General features: G+C 47.0%; 1 protein-coding gene across 1 annotated transcript in view; it reads left to right on the forward strand.

Moving 5' to 3' along the window:
- Positions 1 to 2281: 2281 nt before the first annotated feature.
- The window catches only part of EFNA3 (ephrin A3), a 60010-nt gene continuing 41256 nt past the window's right edge, over positions 2282 to 21035 (forward strand). The window contains exon 1 of the mRNA XM_069949777.1: positions 2282 to 2387. Coding sequence (XP_069805878.1) covers positions 2293 to 2387 — 95 coding nt within the window. The 5' untranslated portion in view covers positions 2282 to 2292. The remainder of the gene's footprint in view (positions 2388 to 21035) is intronic.

The raw sequence follows: 21035 nt of genomic DNA on the forward strand, positions 1-21035 counted from the left end.
AGCAGAAGACCACACCGGGGGCCACTCCGCTCAGCTAAGAACAGGAAACTGAGGCTACAATTTGCACAAGCTCATCGAAATTGGACAGTAGAAGATTGGAAAAACGTTGCCTGGTCTGATGAGTCTCGATTTCTGCTGCGACATTCGGATGGTAGGGTCAGAATTTGGCGTCAACAACATGAAAGCATGGATCCATCCTGCCTTGTATCAATGGTTCAGGCTGGTGGTGGTGGTGTCATGGTGTGGGGAATATTTTCTTGGCACTCTTTGGGCCCCTTGGTACCAATTGAGCATCGTTGCAACGCCACAGCCTACCTGAGTATTGTTGCTGACCATGTCCATCCCTTTATGACCACAATGGACCCAACATCTGATGGCTACTTTCAGCAGGATAATGCGCCATGTCATAAAGCTAGAATCATCTCAGACTGGTTTCTTGAACATGACAATGAGGTCTCTGTACTCCAATGGCCTCCACAGTCACCAGATCTCAATCCAATAGAACATCTTTGGGATGTGGTGGAACGGGAGATTGGCATCATGGATGTGCAGCCGACAAATCTGCGGCAACTGTGTGATGTCATCATGTCACTATGGACCAAAATCTCTGAGGAAGCTTCCAGCACCTTGTTGTATCTATGCCACCAAGAATTGGGGCAGTTCTGAAGGCAAAAGGGGGTCCAACCCGTTACTAGCATGGTGTACCTAATAAAGTGGCCGGTGAGTGTACATAGGCTGTGTGCACTCTACTTACCGTATATATGTGTGGTGTACACTCTATGAGGTATTTATACTGTATATATACATAGGCTGTGTACACTCTACTTACCGTATATATGTGTGGTGTACACTCTATGAGGTATTTATACTGTATATATACATAGGCTGTGTACACTCTACTTACCGTATATATGTGTGGTGTACACTCTACTTACCGTATATATGTGTGGTGTACACTCTATGAGGTATTTATACTGTATATACATAGGCTGTGTGCACTCTACTTACCGTATATATGTGTGGTGTACACTCTACTTACCGTATATATGTGTGGTGTACACTCTATGAGGTATTTATACTGTATATACATAGGCTGTGTGCACTCTACTTACCGTATATATGTGTGGTGTACACTCTACTTACCGTATATATGTGTGGTGTACACTCTATGAGGTATTTATACTGTATATACATAGGCTGTGTACACTCTACTTACCGTATATATGTGTGGTGTACACTCTACTTACCGTATATATGTGTGGTGTACACTCTATGAGGTATTTATACTGTATATACATAGGCTGTGTACACTCTACTTACCGTATATATGTGTGGTGTACACTCTACTTACCGTATATATGTGTGGTGTACACTCTATGAGGTATTTATACTATATATAGATAGGCTGTGTGCACTCTACTTACCGTATATATGTGTGGTGTACACTCTATGAGGTATTTATACTGTATATATATATATATATATATATATATATATATAGGCTGTGTACACTCTACTTACCGTATATATGTGTGGTGTACACTCTACTTACCGTATGTACACTCTACTTACCGTATATATGTGTGGTGTACACTCTATGAGATATTTATACTATATATATATATACAGGCTGTGTACACTCTTTACCGTATATATATGTGTGGTGTACACTCTATGAGGTATTTATACTGTATATATAGGCTGTGTACACTACTTACCGTATATATGTGTGGTGTACACTCTATGAGGTATTTATACTATATATATATATAGGCTGTGTACACTCTTTACCGTATATATATGTGTGGTGTACACTCTATGAGGTATTTATACTATATATATATATATAGGCTGTGTACACTACTTACCGTATATATATGTGTGGTGTACACTCTATGAGGTATTTATACTGTATACTATATATAGGCTGTGTACACTACTTACCGTATATATATGTGTGGTGTACACTCTATGAGGTATTTATACTGTATACTATATATAGGCTGTGTACACTACTTACCGTATATATATATGTGTGGTGTACACTCTATGAGGTATTTATACTGTATACTGTATATATAGGCTGTGTACACTCTATTTACCTTATACACAGTGTATGCTCGATGCGGCGGGAATCCCGGAGCTCGCGCCGTTGGTCAGAGAGTGAGTGAGTGAGGGGGCGTGTCGTGCAGAGGGTGGGGGCGTGTTTTGCGCGGTGTGGGCGGGGCGCCGGCGGCGAGCTGCGCGTCCCCGCTGAGCTGGTGGCAGTGCGCTGCTCGGTGCGGCTCTAGGATGGCTCTGCTCTCTCTGCTCCTTCCTCTGCTCTCCCTGCTGCCCGGGACCGGAGCCAACCGGCACGCCGTGCACTGGAACAGCTCCAACTACCAGTGAGTGCGGGGGTGGGCTGCTCCTCCATGAGGGGGGCTCATTGTTGTGGGGTCCTATCTTTTATGTGTGGGGGGTTATGTGGTATATGTGTGATGTATGAGGTATATATAGGGGGTAAGGGGTGTGTGTGTGTGTGTGTGTGTGGGGGGGGGGGGGGTTATGTGATGTATGTGTGATATATGAGGTATATATAGGGGGTAAGGGGTATATGTGTGATGTATGAGGTATATGTAGGGGGTATGGGGTATATATATATATATATATATATATATATATGTGTGTGTGGGGGGGGGGGGGGTTGTGTGATGTATTTGTGATATATGAGGTATATATAGGGGGTAAGGGGTATATGTGTGATATATGAGGTATATATAGGGGGTAAGGGGTATATGTGTGACATATGAGGTGTATGTAGGGGGTTATGTGGTATATGTAGGGGGGTATGTGGTGTATATATAGGGGGTAAGGGGTGTGTGTGTGTGGGGGGGGGTTATGTGGTATATGTAGGGGGGTATGTGATGTATGTGTGATTAATGAGGTATATATAGGGGGTAAGGGGTATATGTGTGATGAGGTATATGTGATATATATGTGGGGGGTTATGTGGTATATGTGTGATATATGAGGTATATGTAGGGGGTATGGGGTATATGTGTGATATATGAGGTATATGTAGGGGGTTACGTGGTATATGTAGGGGGGTATGTGATATATATGTTGGGGGTTATGTGGTATATGTGTGATATATGAGGTATATGTAGGGGGGGTTATGTGGTATATGTGTGACATATGAGCTGTATGAGTGATATGTGTGTGTGGGGGGGTTATCAGTGTTCTCTCTGCTGCAGAGTCTTGTGCGTTACATGGGGGCTACGGCTGGGGGGGGGGCGCGTTCTGGACTCCATTGTCACTAGTGTACACTGTGCGGTCGGTCTTGTCCCGGAGCTGACGCTCTTGTTGAGCCCCTGATATTGGGGGGGCTCGGTCTCTCATCTCCCCCCCCCCCCCTTCTGCTCCGAGGGATGTAGTGACACCTCTAGCCACAATGGCACACACTCGGCTCTGCTGTTCTCCTTGACTTGCTGTGTGTGATGTAGCTGCGCTGTGACCGATGCCGTGAAGTGTCCTCAGCTCAGTGTCATCGGAGGTCGTCATCTACATGTATGTGGTGTGTGCCGGATTCTGCGCACCGTCCAGACGTTCTGATACCATATGTGGGTCACCAGAGTATGACCCCAGGGCGCAGAGTATCGGGGTCAGCGGTTATTAATGAGTTATCCAGGATTAATGTGGAGCAGCGACGGTGGAGCGTGCGGAGCAGATGTACGTCCTGGTGCGGCATCCATCATCCCTATCAGCCATGTCTGCCGACTCGGCCAAGGTCTGCCCAAAATACGTCCCTGCTCGTACTGGGAACAACTCCATCGTCCTGTCCTATAACGTATGGAATAGTGGGTCCTGCAGTATGGTCAGCTGTGCACCCCCATCCCAGGAGCTGACGCTACTGGATGTAAAGGGGTCTGTGCGGGGGGTCATCTCCGTATTGTGTCAGGGGTCGTTTCCTAATCGTCTGACGGTCTTCTCCGTATTGTGTCAAGAATCGTTTTCTTATTATCTGACGGTCTTCTCCGTATTGTGTCATGAGTCGTTTCCTAATCGTCTGACGGTCTTCTCTGTATTGTGACCTTTTAGCTGTACGGCCATAATACAGATCCGGCGTATGGACTCGTCGTAGATGAAATGCTTGGGGATTCACATCCGTATTCGATGGACGTCTAGGCAGTATACAGATGGGTCCGGATCTCATTCTCCTCCATTCACTTCAATGGCGTTGGTGCGCTGCGTTTTTTAATGTACTTGTGTGCCAATGTGAATAGCCCATAGATAAACATTAGCCCCATATCACAGAAAAGATGGCAAAATTTGCGCATGTAAGAGTAGCAAAGGAGCCTGTGATCTGCAGCAACTTATAGACCCCCCCCCCCCCCCGTCCGGATCTTCTACCGTCGCCTCTGTGGTTACCAAAACTCTGTCTTCACATATGGCGACGAGCTGTGAATGAATGGAGAAGATGTCCTGTTGTCATGATGGTGCTGGTTAAATGTGGCGCACACCCGTAACCCCTGGAGATGCCGTCATAGCTGGTGCCGCCGGCCTGTGCTGGTTACAGGATGTGGGGTAGTTGTACGGTGCTGATTTATTTGCCGTTCCAATGAGGTCAGGTTCTGCGGCTGGAGAGATTTGTTTTCTCTTTCCCGGGGCGGCAGGATTTGTGGTGTGAATGTGGAGAAGCCGATGATCACGCACACAATGATACATAATATATGGACACGAGGTGCACCATAGACTAACACCATGAAATATGTATGCGCAGAGGGCAGCCGCTGGGACACGTGATGCCTCCCGTATTTCTTCATCCTCTTCTGTGCTTTTACATTTGAGGGTGATTGGTACGGCCAAACGTCGGGTACAATATAACAAGCCGGCCGTGCCAAGTCCCTGGTGGATGTAGGCGGGCGGCTGCCCCATGCTGCCAGGATTCACCGGATGCCGGGAGATAACTGCTCGGTTTGGGGAGTAGAATTAGGGTAAACAGCATTCAGAGCCGGGGGAGGGGGACCTCAGAATGAGCGCTGCTGCCAGTGTAAGACACATAAAGTAATGATGGGTCGATGTGTAAATGTCTCGCTGCTTCCTCGTCACGTTCAGTGTCGGCTCTCGTATTGATTCTGTTCTCCCTCCAAAACCGGGGATTTGTCTGAAGTGATGGAGAATCCACCATTGTGTACAGGTTAGGACCCAGCTTTCCTGCCATCTGTATGGAGCTTTTGGTACCCTGTAGTGATGACACATGGTGGGGTTTGTGGTTAGGACTCAGCTTTCCTCCCATCTGTGTGGAGCTTTTTGTCTCTCTAGTAATGTGACTTGCTGAGACACATGGTGGAGTATGTGGTTAGGACCCAGCTTTCCTCGTACCCTGTAGTGATGACACATGGTGGAGTATGTGGTTAGGAGGACCCAGCTTTCCTCGTACCCTCTAGTGATGACACATGGTGGAGTATGTGGTTAGGAGGACCCAGCTTTCCTCGTACCCTCTAGTGATGACACATGGTGGAGTATGTGGTTAGGACCCAGCTTTCCTCGTACCCTCTAGTGATGACACATGGTGGAGTATGTGGTGCACATGCTGCCGCTCAGTAGCAGTTTTGCTTCATCTCCCAGGGGCCTGCTCAAGTTAATGTCCCTGTACTTTATCACTTGATACATGATTGACCTCAGAGGGATTAATACTCTGCGATTCTGACTCCTGGGAGGCTGCTGCTGCTGCTTCTTCACGTGTGGAGGAGCTGCTGCAGTACTTGCTGTGTCCATCTGGGGTGCTGTTTCGTCCTGGGTCGCCCTGTGACTCTCTGTAGCTATTTTAATATATATTTTTTGTACATTTTTTGTACATTTGTTATTTATAGGTGCAGGTTTGAAGGCTGGTCAATCTCTCCTACTTCATTATCAAGAAAATAGGACACAGTAGCATTGGTTTTGGATCTTACAGGGTCCTCTATTGCTATACATCACATACTTGTATGGCTAAGTTGTACGGACGTATGATACTTGGTCTTATATCTATCTTTCCCTCTTCTTTTTGGTATTGTTATGATGTAATATGGTTTTACACTCCCTTTTTTCTTGGTATACTTGATAGGCATTGTGGTATTGGGCATGACTTATATTTATGTTTCATTATTTCCCTTTTTTTTTTTTTTTTTTTTATATGTGTATATATATATATATGTGTATATATGTATGTGTATATATATATATATATATATATATACATACCACACCCATATAGGTCCTGAACTAGTATTGAGCATTGTGGCATTGGGCATGAGGCAATATATACATGCTAACTAGCATTTTTATATTTATATTTATGTATTTGGGTTTAGGTGCATTATGTATTTTGGATTTTATTACTATTTCATGGGTATCTCTATTACTATATGATACTATTTATACTTCTATACAGGTTGGTTTATGACATGTTTTTATATGCACTTTATTGCCATTTCTAATGACACTATTGATATTAATATTAATTTTCCAATTTTTCATGTTTTTGAAATTATTATTCATTATTCAATGTATTATCATTCTGTATTTATTAATTATTTTTTCATGATCCATTTTTTATTTTTTATTTATTATTTATATTTATTTTTATTTATTTATTTATTTATTCATTTATTTATCTATTATATCATCACATCACACACATGATTCAATATTACCCACCCTTCAGTATTTCACCATGCACGTATGTGCAGGGTTTATTATTATTCTTAATATCACATGTATCAATTAATTGAGTTAACATAGTTTACCCCTTTTTCACTTCATCTTTTTATTATACATTAATGAGCATAATTCACCATTATTACCACATCACACACACATTCACTTTTATATCTATAATTATATATTATCACATTATATACACATTCACTTTTACACACATTTATAAATAATTATCACATTTAAAATTATATATATATATATATATATACATGTATATTTCACATATTAATGTACATTTTTTCAATTTTTTCAATTTTTTATATATATTTTTATGGTAGTAGACACTATCTCAGATTTATTATGTACTATTTAATCCAGGTTTGTATTTTATCACTGCATCACGGTTTTTGCATGACACTTTTTCACTGGCACTGAGCACTTTAGTCACTTGTTATATGTGCACTGTCACTGTAAGATGTGGAAGATACCACCTTATAATATATTGATGTGAAGCTGCGGTCACGTGGTTGGGTGGCCGCAGTTTTTCGGGGATGAATCTATTTATTTAATTTATGGCCTTTGTTTATATATTATAATTTTTTGTTTATATAATTTTTACTGTTTTACAATTTGTTATTGCTATGACTCATGAAGCATTAGCCTTAGCCTTATTTCCGCTGTAAAATGCCATTAAAAAATATATATGTTTATTCATCTGTGCGGTCATGTGACATGCCGAGTTTACCCGCGATCATGTGACATGCCGGGGTCACCTGACCGTACATGTGATTCAGCTCGTGGACTTTTGGTTCAGGACGCCATCTTTCGGATCACATGACAGGTCCATGTGATATACGGGCACTTCCGGTCCGGCATTTGTAGTGATCAGGTGACTATCCTCAAAGACCATGTGATATGTTGTCACTTCCGGTCCGACGCTCATAACATTTAATACGTATGTGGGGTATGCCAATTCACCATATGTGATATAGGAATGACGTGAGGGATCTTGTAAACATATGAATTGATGGATATATTGTCCTTTTTCTTTCTTTTTAATGTTTCCCTAATGATGGGTTATCACATGATTTGGTGACATCGGTCCCGGAAGTGACTTCACTTCCGGTTTTCCGACATTGAGATGATTATACACAACACATGTGGGGTAAGTTAGGGATTGGTTGACCATGATATAAATGAGGAAAGCCTACCACTTGTGACATCACCCTCGATAAAGCAAGTACGCGAAACGCGCGTCGGGTGAGTGGTATGGTGGTCGTTGCATTAAGGACATATGGGTAGCACTTTGTATGCACTTAACTAAGCACTATGCTTTAATGTTGTTTGCTACATGCCCAATGCCCAGTGCTCCGTTTGAGTAAATTAACTTATTATCTCTGTATTTTGTACATTTACTGTTCTATATTTTCTATCACCACCATTGTTCTGGGGATCTGTTCATGTGTCAGTTCCTTCACTATGTAAAAACATGTTTTAAATTTTGTTTCGTAATATATTTTTATATATACAAATAAAGATACATGATATATAAACTTTGTGATTTTTGGTCCTGCATGGTTGGTTAGTGGGGTGGGTTTGGTTCCCCCTCCTCTATCCTCTCTTTTGGCTTAGTCTCTGTAGCTATTGGTTTATTTTTAACTGTTGAGTGATGGCTGCAGTCCACAGGAGCGCACACTGCTCACTGCATTGCTCCATATCAGTCCTTATTGCACCCTAACTCTGTTATGAGGCCATGTACATAAACCGTATCTTGGGTTGTAATTTCTGCCTTATTTTAACTGCTGTCAGTGGCTGCACTATAGCTATCCAGTGGTTATGTCTTAGGTCACCCCTGGGATGTGGACTGGCAGCAGCTGCACTATAGCTATCCAGTGGTTATGTCTTAGGTCATCCCTGGGATGTGGACTGGCAGCGGCTGCACTATAGCTATCCGAGGGTTACATCTTAGGTCATCCCTGGGGTGTGGACTGGCAGCGGCTGCACTATAGCTATCCGACGGTTACGTCTTAGGTTATCCCTGGGGTGTGGACTGGCAGTGGCTGCATTATAGCTATCCAGTGGTTATGTCTTAGGTCGTCCATGGGGTGTAGACTGTCAGTGCCGACACTATAGCTATCCGAGGGTTACGTCTTAGGTCATCCCTAAGGTGTGGACTGGCAGCGGCTGCACTATAGCTATCCGAGGGTTACGTCTTAGGTCATCCCTAAGGTGTGGACTGGCAGCGGCTACACTATAGCTATCCGAGGGTTACGTCTTAGGTCATCCCTGGGACGTGGACTGGCAGCGGCTGCACTATAGTTATTTGGGGGTTATATCTTAGGTCATCCCTGGGATGTGGACTGGCAGCGGCTGCACTATAGCTTTTCGTGGGGTTATATCTTAGGTCATCCCTGGGATGTGGACTGGCAGCGGCTGCACTATAGCTTTTCGTGGGGTTATGTCTTAGGTCATCCCTGGGGTGTGGACTGGCAGCGGCTACACTATAGCTATTCGTGGGGTTATGTCTTAGGTCATCCCTGGGGTGTGGACTGGCAGCGGCTGCACTTTAGCTATCTGGGGTTAAATGCGAGGTCATCCCGCAGCATCACTCAGAATCAGCCGATGTTTAGTTATTGCGATCTGCAGCAATTTGCATATTTGATTGCGCACCTGGATAATAAATGGTTGTGGTGTTGTGTGGGGGAAGACTACACGCACAGGTGCCACACAGGTAGCGGTGTTATAATGTGACATACAGGGAACCATATTAATATAATATGCCAGTAGTAATGGACTGTAATAATGTGGGTGGCTGAACGCCTGTGTGGTCCGTATTCACTTCTTACTTGGCGCCATTGAAGGCTGGATGGCTATGTGTTGGATTCTGCTGGGGGTCCTTCCTCCCTGGGGTCACCTGCCATCACACCTTTTAGACCCTGGGTGCTTCTTCCCGTTTGGTGTGGTAATAGCTGCACATACAAATGAAAGATGTTCCCCTACTGTGGGGAAGACCACTCTGTGGCGTCCAGACCCCGTTGACTAAGCTAAATCTGATGTGCCTGATCCCAGCTTCCTTTTCCATTGGGGGCCCCCCATACACGTTAGATGTCTGAAATCATGGCTAAATCTGATATGTATGGCTGACGTTACCGTGCGGTGTGAGACTCCAGATCATACAGTGGAATCTTGTCATTTTCTTCTCCTGTCATCCCTGTGTAGAATGTATCTTCTGTGAAGTCTCCAGATCTGTTACTGATCTCCACAGTCTGGAGAGGTACACCTTACATAGCACGGTGCCCGTACAGATGACATTTGTTGACTGATGCCACTGTTTTCAATGGGACTGGCCAGTCATCTCTTTGGTGGGATCAGGAGATGTCAGAGTATTCAGGTGTCAGCTAGCTCATGTAATGCTCCCTTATTTTGGCTGACATTTATTTGTCTCTCATATACACATGATCTCCAGCGCTGGAAAAAAGGATCAGACATTATATATACCATTCCTGACTGGACAATCCCATACACGGACGGATCGGCCGTCTATTCTCAAACGCGTGTGAGCGTCCCTACGTTAGTTCACTTGGACTGCGACGTTACTCACTTGAATGCTGATGCTTTGGAGACAAGTACACAGATGGCTGCGGTGAATAGATTGGCGTTTACAGAGATCTCAATAACAAATCTGTCCCGTGAACGTTCCCAGGTGAGACTATGAGGGTGTGAACATATAGGAGACAGCAGCCCTTGTGTTTTTGGGGGTGCTCGGCACATCAGGCACAAGGTGGAGTTTGCTCCCCAACAGGTGTGGGAGGGATGGGCCAGGGGCATGTGATAGCAGCGACCTCAGGTGATCGGGTAGACTGCTATGGATTTCTGCTGTGAAGCGCCTGCTCTGTCTGACAAAATGCTGCACTCGTTTAGGGGCTCGAAACATCACTAATTAATGAGCAGATTTGCAAGTCAGATGATTGCTCACGGCCATGTTATCAAAGTGAATGTTAAATGGAGTCACCAAAAAGCCTTCAGCGGGAATATGGCAGCACTCCGTTCTATTGTGTGCAGAGCGCTTCACCTGGAGAAGGGTTAAGTCTGGCTGGAGAGCTCACCTGGGGTCATTACTAATAAAATGTCAGCCGCCATGTCCCACCCGGGCCGGGCACAGATGCTATCGGTGGGCTCTGTAATTACATGTTGAGGAGTGAGGCCAATTGTTCAGGAGAGGCGATCTTATCAATCTTCTGGTGGAAAGTAATTAGAGAGCGGTGTCTGAGAGCAGCCTCGCGGGGACTTGTGGCCTCTTCATCCTCTCTCCTTTGTCCTGGTCCGATTGTTCTCTGTGAGACGGACTGACCTCCCCGGGGGGCGCGGGGCATTCCTGTGCTCCTGAAGATCTCTCATCACCCCCCAAGTGGCTCCTCGATTACCTCAGGGAGCTGCAGAGACCGGAAACAGTTGTGTGTGAACAGTCTAGTCTATCGTGGCGCCATGAACGGCGATGTCTCTTATAATGGACAGGGCCTGGTAATAGCATGATGCTCACATATAATCATATTATCAGCGCGCACGTCACAGTGTCTTGTCCTGATCCGTGCCCAGCATATGAGTGAGTCCATGTGATGCAGCCTAATCCATGAGAGGGGCCACAAGAGTGGAACCTTGCTCACAAGAGCTTACAATCTATGCAGAAATAGAAGAGCAATAGAAGACATAAGGCTGAGTGAGTCGGTCATCGCCAGTATCTGTGTATGTCAGGTGCAGGCAGTGTGGGGGATGTCAGTGATTGAAGGAATCAGCTTCTGAGAAGTAATAAGTGGAATCAGGGATTGTGATGGGCCTGCCTGTGACAGTGTGCCGCCTGCCGCTGGTGATGTGCTTTTAGTGCACGCTTAAAACTGAATGTTTGGAATGAACTGAGTGTCCAAGATATTACATTCCAGAGAACTGGTGCAGCATGAGAGAAGTCTTGGAGATGGTAGTCAGAGGTTCAGGTTATGGAGGACAATACTCTTTAAGGCCCAGTTACATGTAGCGATTATTGTTTAAAGATTCGCTATACCAATCGATCGCTAGTGAAAACTAGCGATTTTGTAGCAAACTATTTAGAGGTTATTACATTCACCGATTAATGTTATGAACAATCGTTTTTATGTCGTTATATGGTCGCTAATTGTTCCTCAGAACAACCAACGCAACATTTTTCAAATTTTATTCACATGATTATTAAAAAAATCTCCAACCTTATCACACAGTGCAAACGGATCCAGTAGCATAAACAACCTCAAGCCCCCATATCTATATCATACATAAGCTCAAAATGGTCACAGTAAGCACATAAGTCATGTTCACTATAGTCATGTAATGTATTTACATGGCCTCCTTAGTCAGGAAAGCAGATATGTCAACGAACGGCGAACTACCAACAGTCATTTTTTTCGGTTTGTTGTTTAAGACACAGATAATCACTCATTTTTCTTTTATCATTATAGCGAATTTTTAAATAGTCGCTCAGTGTAATAGGGCATAAATATAACTGAGAACAGAGATAAAGAGAGAGGAGATACTGGGAGGTGCAGCACAAGGAGACCTCAGATGGAGAGACGGAGACGTCGGAGTAGTCACTAGACAGAACGACAAGCCTGGCAGCTGCATTCCTGGCCAACTGGAGGGCTTACTTAACAGTGAGTAAAGGCCCTTTTACATGGTTTGGGTATGGCCAAAAAAAAGCCAGAAAAGTGATCAGCAAACCAAACATTCATTGGCGTAGATCTTTCAGCTCTATAAGTCACTTGTCGGGAGCAGATCTCCCTGTATACATCGGGTGTCGTGCCAGCGGTAATTGAAATGAATGGCTGCATGAGGGATCCATCGATTTATCATGCAGCTGTTCTCTGCTAATAATCGGGCCAGGTAAGGGATTCTATGAGAAAGCCCGATCAACATATCTCGGGTTGACGCCTGAGGAGGAGGCCCACGGCTGGGGGTGACGCCTGAGGAGGAGGCCCACGGCTGGGGGTGACGCCTGAGGAGGAGGCCCACGGCTGGGGGTGACGCCTGAGGAGGAGGCCCACGGCTGGGGGTGACGCCTGAGGAGGCGGCCCACGGCTGGGGGTGACGCCTGAGGAGGCGGCCCACGGCTGGGGGTGACGCCTGAGGAGGCGGCCCACGGCTGGGGGTGACGCCTGAGGAGGCGGCCCACGGCTGGGGGTGACGCCTGAGGAGTCGGCCCACGGCTGGGGGTGACGCCTGAGGAGGAGGCCCACGGCTGGGGGTGACGCCTGAGGAGGAGGCCCACGGCTGGGGGTGACGCCTGAGGAAGAGATGCTTATCCTCTAGTGGTACAGAGAGAGTAGAGGACCCAGGGGGCTGTATATATAGGCAGTACACTCCCCATACCTCCAGATGCTCATTTGGAGTACCCAACACGGTGGTTACGGCACTGTTGTCTTCATGGCATCTCCTAGCCTTCTGCATAAACACGAGCGCCGCACACCTCTCTGTTTTCCCAGCAGCATCTGCTCTATTTCCCAGTTTCCCATCCATCTCACTGCCTGTGATCTAGTTCTGCGGCTCTTCTATATAATTGTGTCACTGGGGACGGGGTGAAGCGGGAGATAAGAGGCTCGGTTAAACAGTGAAGTGCCACCTGGAGCCCTGAGGGAAGGCTCTCAGCCATGCAACGACATGTGTATGCACTGCGGGGCCCGACGCTGCCCGAGACAACACTGTTCAGCCGGGTCAGTGTGACTAGCATAAAAGAGTCACTGCAAACGTTGTAGACAGTCAATGTTGTATCTTTCATGTACGTTGCGATAGTTCTCCCTTATAGTCAGGAGTTCCTGTAATGGCTGTCTCTGTATTGTCGAGGCAAGTGTAAGGTGACAGTGGTTTCCTGTACCGTTAATAATCATTCTACATGTGGAGATGACACAGATGGCGCTTATGGCACCATCATCCATCCATGTAATGCCACTGATGATGAGATGCGGTACATGACAACGGGCATGGAATATTGGGAGACGATCGCATGCATGGTGTGTGGTTAGTGCTGGGCTCTTCAGGGAAGTGACTGGTGGATCATGATATGGTGCTCTGGCTTCCAGGTTACTGTCACCAACGCTGTGTGTACAAGTAAGAGAGCGCCATTTACCATTGTGAATGTGATTGCACTCCCTCCCGGTCATACTTGTCTGCAGTTCTCAGGGAGATCAGCTCTTATAGGGACAGAACAACCACTAATTGGGGACTGCTCTTTCCTTCAGGGTCCACCATCACAGCGAACACGGCGAGGCTGAAAACCTGACGTTCATTATCGACTGTGCAAATGTTCACACCCCGCGCACAACATTGCCATGTCTTGTAGCCACAGCTTTGTGCTTCATAGAAGAACTAAGAATCATTGTAATTCACTGATCGGGCTCGTAGACGTGGTGCCAGCTGTTAACGCTTTCCCGTGCATCATCCGGTATGATGGTGTGCAGAGCCCTCCTCTGGATAAGATGGGTTATCTGCAGCATTTTGTGCGTGGGATCGGTAACAAAAGGCTCGAAAATGATCGCAGCGTGCATAATACCGCGTTAACTCTTCTGTGCCTGATGTCTTATTCCTAGCAGTTTCACTGTGTGCAGGGCTTAGATTTCCTATCTCATAAAGCAATGGCATATTGCTGGAGGGGGTTCGCTACGGTGGTCCCAGAGGTCAGTACCGATTCAGCACTGTAGTCCTGTAGACTTTCCCTGCACAGCAGAGCCTGACAACCTTCCTTACAGAGGAACTGCAGGTCCTGGCAACCTGCAGAACCTGTGGATGGGCCCATCACACTGCCCGACAACCTGCCGAGCTGAGGCCCTGCAGAACCTGTGGATGGGCCCATCACACTGCCCGACAACCTGCCGAGCTGAGGCCCTGCAGAACCTGTGGATGGGCCCGCTGGAGTACTGTGCTCAAGTGGAGATGAGTGCCCCTCTGCCACCTCAGTGTAAATGGTTAATATTTTCCTCTCTCCTGGGTCTCCATGATTCTGGTTCTAAGCCGACCTATTGTCCTGACCGTTGCCTTTGTGAGGAGGCTGCACTTGTCCCTGTTCACACGCATATTCCTGCTGCCCCAGAGATCTGGAGGGTGGGAACTGTGCTCAGCTTGCTATGAGCTGCTCACCAAGAGGGGCCAGGGATAAAGGACTCTGCATGGGGCACATTAATACAGGATGCTGCCTCTCAATAGATGCAAAGTTGGGGTCTGTGCGTGCGGTGGCGAGCTGGGGACCCCTATTCTGCCCAGTTAAACAAACTGGAAGTGATCTACTTGCAGTAGTAGAGGGGAGAATGAGGTGAGAACTTCCCCGGCCTCTCTGCTTCAATGATCTCATTGAGTGTGGTGAGACGTTAATGATGCCAAGAGAAGGGACTGCGCCACTTCTGTCTCCTCGTCCTGACATCAGGACTTTTCACGTTCTTCTCTACAGAACTCTGCACCCTATAGATTTTGTGCGGGAAGAGTCCTTGTGAAGTAGACTGGTTGATACAGCCTGCCTCTTGTAGCATCGCAACACCTTTCCATATCTCCATGTCTTCCTGTGCTACTTCTTCCATCTTCCTTTTATCCACATCTCTCCTTCCTACTGGTCTCCATAACCCCTTCAGCCTTCTGGTCTTTATAACTAACCTCATCAGACATATCCCCTTCCACCTCATGTCCCCTCTAGTCTTCAGGTCTCTATATCCAGCTCCATCATCCATATCCCCTTCAGCCTTCTGGTCTTCATGTCTAGCTCCTTCATCCATATCCCCTTCAGCCTTCTGGTCTTCATGTCTAGCTCCTTCATCCATATCCCCTTCAGCCTTCTGGTCTTCATGTCTAGCTGCTTCATCCATATCCCCTTCAGCCTTCTGGTCTTTATAACTAACCTCATCAGACATATCCCCTTCCACCTCATGTCCCCTCTAGTCTTCAGGTCTCTATATCCAGCTCCATCATCCATATCCCCTTCAGCCTTCTGGTCTTCATGTCTAGCTCCATCATCCATATCCCCTTCAGCCTTCTGGTCTTTATATCCAGCTCCTTCATCCATATCCCCTTCAGCCTTCTGGTCTTTATAACTAACCTCATCAGACATATCCCCTTCCACCTCATGTCCCCTCTAGTCTTCAGGTCTCTATATCCAGCTCCATCATCCATATCCCCTTCAGCCTTCTGGTCTTCATGTCTAGCTGCTTCATCCATATCCCCTTCAGCCTTCTGGTCTTTATAACTAACCTAATCAGACATATCCCCTTCCACCTCATGTCCCCTCTAGTCTTCAGGTCTCTATATCCAGCTCCATCATCCATATCCCCTTCAGCCTTCTGGTCTTTATATCCAGCTCCTTCATCCATATCCCCTTCAGCCTTCTGGTCTTCATGTCTAGCTCCTTCATCCATATCCCCTCCAGCTTTCTGCTCTTCATATCCAGTCCTATCAGCATGCCCCCTCCAATCTTCTGGTCTTCATATCCAGCCCCATTATCAATCGCCCACATTAATGGTACTATTACACGGAACGATAATCGGCCAGATTCGGTCAATTATCGCTCCATGTAATAAATACAATGATCAGCTGTTGACAACGATCATCGGCTGATAGTTGATATAGGTGTGGACCTATTTTCGTTGAACGGCGACCACGCACCACTACGTGTAATAGCAGTGTGCGGCCGGCGACTGACGATATACATTACCTATCCACGTTCCAGGGCTGCTGCCGCGGTCTTCTCCCTGGGTCGTGTAATAGGTCCAGTAAACGAGCGACGATCTATCAGATGGCTGCTCGTTTACAGGTATTATCGGGCCCCCATCGGCCCGTGTAATACCACCCTTAGCCTCCTGGTCTTCATATCCAGCCCCATCACCCCTTCAGTCTCCATCTCTCCTCACCCTCCTGAGATGGCCCTCATACAAACCTCCTCTGTACTGTGGAGACTGCGGAGCATTCCCTCATCTCTGTAGGATATCTGGATGTGACTGTAGAATTCGGGGCCACCAGAGTGATCAGTTACGGTGTACTGTGTTGTCACTAGATGTGGCGCAATGTTGAGAGAGCGGACAGTGTGGTGGTGTTTTGGTTTCACCATAGTTACTTTTCTAACATGGTTTTAGTCCATAATGAAGAACATGTCCTGGTGTTAAGTATCACATTGTGTGAGCCGGTGTCGGCACTGCCTGTCTCGTCCTCGGGCTCTGGATGAGCTCAGAGCTGCAGGTTGGGAGGATTTTGATTTGTTCCAGCCTGTGAACTTTCAGCGTGAAATCGGGAGACGTTAATCTTCCGCCCTGTCAAGGGGCAATGAAAGATGAAGAGGGCCCTTTAAGGAAGGCGCTTTCCTCGCTTCAATCCCATCTTTGCTGCATGAAAGGAAGATGAGGGAGACAGAGAGCCCCTTCTCTGCTGGCGGAGTGATCAGTCAGTGGGGTGAATGTGTCTGTCACAGGCTCCATTGTGCGGCCCCGCTGCTTTCAAGAGCAGATCTTCTCTTACTATGATTTTATTTTAAAACGGCAAGACATAAAGAGCTCGGCTGAGAGGGGCCGTGCCGGAATGCCAGGCATCTACTTTATCCTCTGCCTCTTTGTGTCTCCACAATACCAGGAAATGTCTCCCACCTGCCCGGCCACAGCAATGATGAGGTTAGGGCTCCGGCCAAGCTCCTTATACCCCCAATAGAGATGAGCGAACCTGGAGAATGCTGGAGTCGATCCGAACCCGAACGTTCGCCATTTGATTAGCGGTGGCTGCTGAACTTGGATAAAGCCCTAAGGCTATGTGGAAAACATGGATATAGTCGTTGGCTGTATCCATGTTTTCCAGACAACCTTAGAGCTTTATCCAAGTTCAGCAGCCCCCGCTAATCAAATACCGAACGATCGGGTTCGGATGGACTCGAACCCGAACCCGGTTCGCTCATCTCTAACCCCAACCCATGTGGTGTTTAATAGATGGTGAAAAGCAGGAAACAGGGGGACAAGGGGGGTGGTGAAGGAGCAAGAGGCACAAACCACAGGCCGCCTCCGCACCCTTTACACATTGGAGAAAAGTTACCTGAACTATCTTCTATGTGGAGGTCTTGGGACTATACCACGGCATATAACGGAGGGGGTGGTCAGGCACGTCCAGCTTCAGTTCCTGGTCCTTTTGTCTCCTGAGCACTTGTCCACTATATGTGGTGTATGGGCACCTCCTAGACTACCATCAATCTTAATGGTGACGGCTGTGTGTCAGGGATTGGTCACCCTTACATGGTGCGGTCCTACAGCCCTCTTCTGCTTGAGGGTCCATAAGAGTTGACTCTGTGTTGAAAGGGCATCTCTGCTGTTTGCTTGTCGATAAGATGCAATAAATGTTTAGTACAAATCATATCTTCTTGCTACAGCCTAGCCTCCTCCAGAGCTGTATTCACAGTTCTGTAGACTTCTGTACTTTCAGGATTTCAGTGTCCGTGCAAAGCTGCGGTCCTGTAATACTACACACCATATGGCAGAAAACGCTGCCTAGTAGAATTTCAGCTCCTCAGAAGTGTCCATGATAAGCTGCTTCACTGGTAACAGTAGTAACCAGCAGAATTATGACTGCAGCTCTGGATCTGACAGCAGTATAAGGCAAAGTAGCATAGTACAACAGCAGAATAGTGTAGTATAGTAAAGCTTGGGTTCTGGTGCATGCTGAATAGGCGAGGGTCCTCTATAAACCCCAGTAGCATCTTGGAGGACCCCAGAGTATAACATATTGGTCTGTTTACTGTAGAGCTTTCCCTGCAGAGAACCGTTTTGGCTCCTGCGCCAGGTGGAGGCTCACTATAGAGCGTGGACTCTGTTGGAGCCTGGAGGCCAGCTTGTTAGCTCCGGGAGCCACTCGACAACTGGATCTATTTAAATTAGGCTTGGAAGCAAATTCCCGCAGAAGAAATAAGTCTGCCAGGTCTTCGGGGTCGGTCTCCGAGGCTCAAACCTAATTAAAGCTTCAGCCTCGGCTCAAGTTGTTTTTTACACGTTTGCAGCAGGAGGAAAAGTGTTTTGTTGTTTTTTTGCTGCTGTCCTGTCGGTGGAGCCGGGGCTCTTCATCTAGGGGGAGATGCGGGTGCAGATGAGCCCGAGAGTGTACAGATGTCAGACATCAGATGTTCTCATTTCCCCCTGGATGTTTGTAGGTTGTGTATAACCAGTGTCTGCATGTGATTATCTGACCGTGGGTGTGTACCCAAGACTGACCCCAGAGCAGATCAGTACAGGGTCACTGGGCAATGTGGCAGATATCGCGGTGCCGCTTCTTGGGTTGTTTTGTCTTGGCTGTTGTGAGGAGGCGTGAGTTGACCCTGAGAGTACCCATGTGTGGTGCAGGGCCCCTGGGGTGAGTGGTGGGAGTCGTCAGCCATGATGCATTATCTGCTTTATCGCAGCTCGTCTGTCCGGAGCTTCCTGTTCCACTTTCTGTTGGCTGCGAATACTGAAAGAAAAAATAAATCAAAGAAAAACCCCTGCGCTGCTAATATTGTGCGTGCCTGTTTTCTCTTCGAGGCAGTTAAATGGAGGCATATGTCAGAAGAGATTGGGCTGGGAATTGTCACAGCAAATCCAGTCTCGGTGTGAAACAGCTGTGGTCATTGTCACACATCTCCATGCCAGGAAATGTTCTGTAATCTAGAGGGGAGGGAACGGCTTCTGAGGGCAGCATCTGCGCCGATACCTTAGGGTCAGCCTTCCTTTGCCTTCGGACACATCCTTGCTGAGCAACAACACAAGAAGCCTAATGTCCTACAAGCTGTAGCCCCCAGATCACCCTAAATGCCCCTTCTGTGTTGTCACCCGAGAGTCACCCATGTAGCACTCTAGCAGATACAGATGGGTGAGACACGTGCCATCCTCAATGCCATCTGGTCCCTTTGTGTGGCATCAGTAAGCTCTGATAGACCTGCTGGTGCCACCACAGACAGGGATTTACCAAGCGTGCCATACACAGGTGCGTTCTCTCGGGGTTACTTGCCACCTGTTGGCCGTGGCACGGTGCAGATTTAGACGTCTGTATTGTTGTTTAACCCTCGTGCTCCTTCATGTCGTTCCAGAAGAGTTCTGTATCTGGTGTCTGGCGTACGAGGAGTCTCAGGGATGAGATCCTTGTTATCTATAATTATACGTTCCACATTACATGTCAAGACGACTCGGCGACGTCCAATTCTCTGTTCTGTGTGTGACAGTGGCTTAGCAGGTTTCTAACGGGTACATCCTGATATGGCCCCGGCAATAATGTAAAGGTGTGCAGGCCCCTGAACAAGGCCAGGTGCTTACGCAGCTTTTCTGGATATGATTCCTGTGAATCAGACTGGACAATTCTAGTCCCGTTACCCCACCTATTAGACTGATCCGCATTGATATGGGTGACCTGCTCAGAAAGCATGGTACTGCGCCATTGCTTGGGCCCCTCTCAAAACATTACAAGACCAGTCTGCTGTGTAAAGTATATCTGGGGGAGGGGGGGGGGGCTCCAGATTCTTCTCCAATAGATGTCAGAGGAGAAAAGGGTCAGAATTTTATCTGCTACATTGTTGTTTGCTAACCCTTCCACTCTCCATTGAGAACACATGGATTTGTCTGTTCTGGCCACCAGGAGATCGGTGCAGTAGCAGGAAGATTTGAATAGGTTTGGTGTCATGTATCATTAGGACGCCGGGAGTTCCCGACGCCGGCCCGCAGCTTCATGCTCCACAGCATCCGTGATCTACAGAGCATGTGCATGCGGCCTAAAGGCCGTATTACACAAAGCGAACCATATTTGGCCGATTATCAGCCATTACGGCCAACAATCACTTCGTAAAATGCAAAGATCGGCCAACATGCATGATGTCGGCTGATCGTTGTCTTTCAGCATGTTGAAACACACAAGACTGGGATAGCAATGATCTGCTGCTATTCCTCCGCGTAACAGGAGCGGCGGCAGCAGACCACCGCTACCTCCTATGGGTTCCCCGGATGCTCCAAAGATCGTCTGGAGTGCCCTCTTAGCAGCTCCCTGCTCGCTGTTGGCGTGGGTAATAGCACCGGCAGTAAGTAGGGAACGGGGAGCAAGCAAAGCGCTGCTCTGACAGGCTGGTGCTCACTTGTAATGTAATAGGAGCTTATCAATTGGCCAGTCGCCTAAAAATCAGTGCACCTGATCCTCTTCTCCTCTGACATAATCCGTAGATTGTTGTCCAGTCCCACCAAACTTAGACTACATTCACACGTCAGTATTTTTCATCCGTTTTTCACGGACCTAAAAATACTGAATCCATTACAACCCATTATTTTCTATTCTGCTATTCATACATCCAATTTGCGGATCTGCAATCC

Source organism: Dendropsophus ebraccatus, chromosome 13 (genome assembly GCF_027789765.1).
Source record: "Dendropsophus ebraccatus isolate aDenEbr1 chromosome 13, aDenEbr1.pat, whole genome shotgun sequence".
Lineage (NCBI taxonomy): Eukaryota > Metazoa > Chordata > Amphibia > Anura > Hylidae > Dendropsophus > Dendropsophus ebraccatus.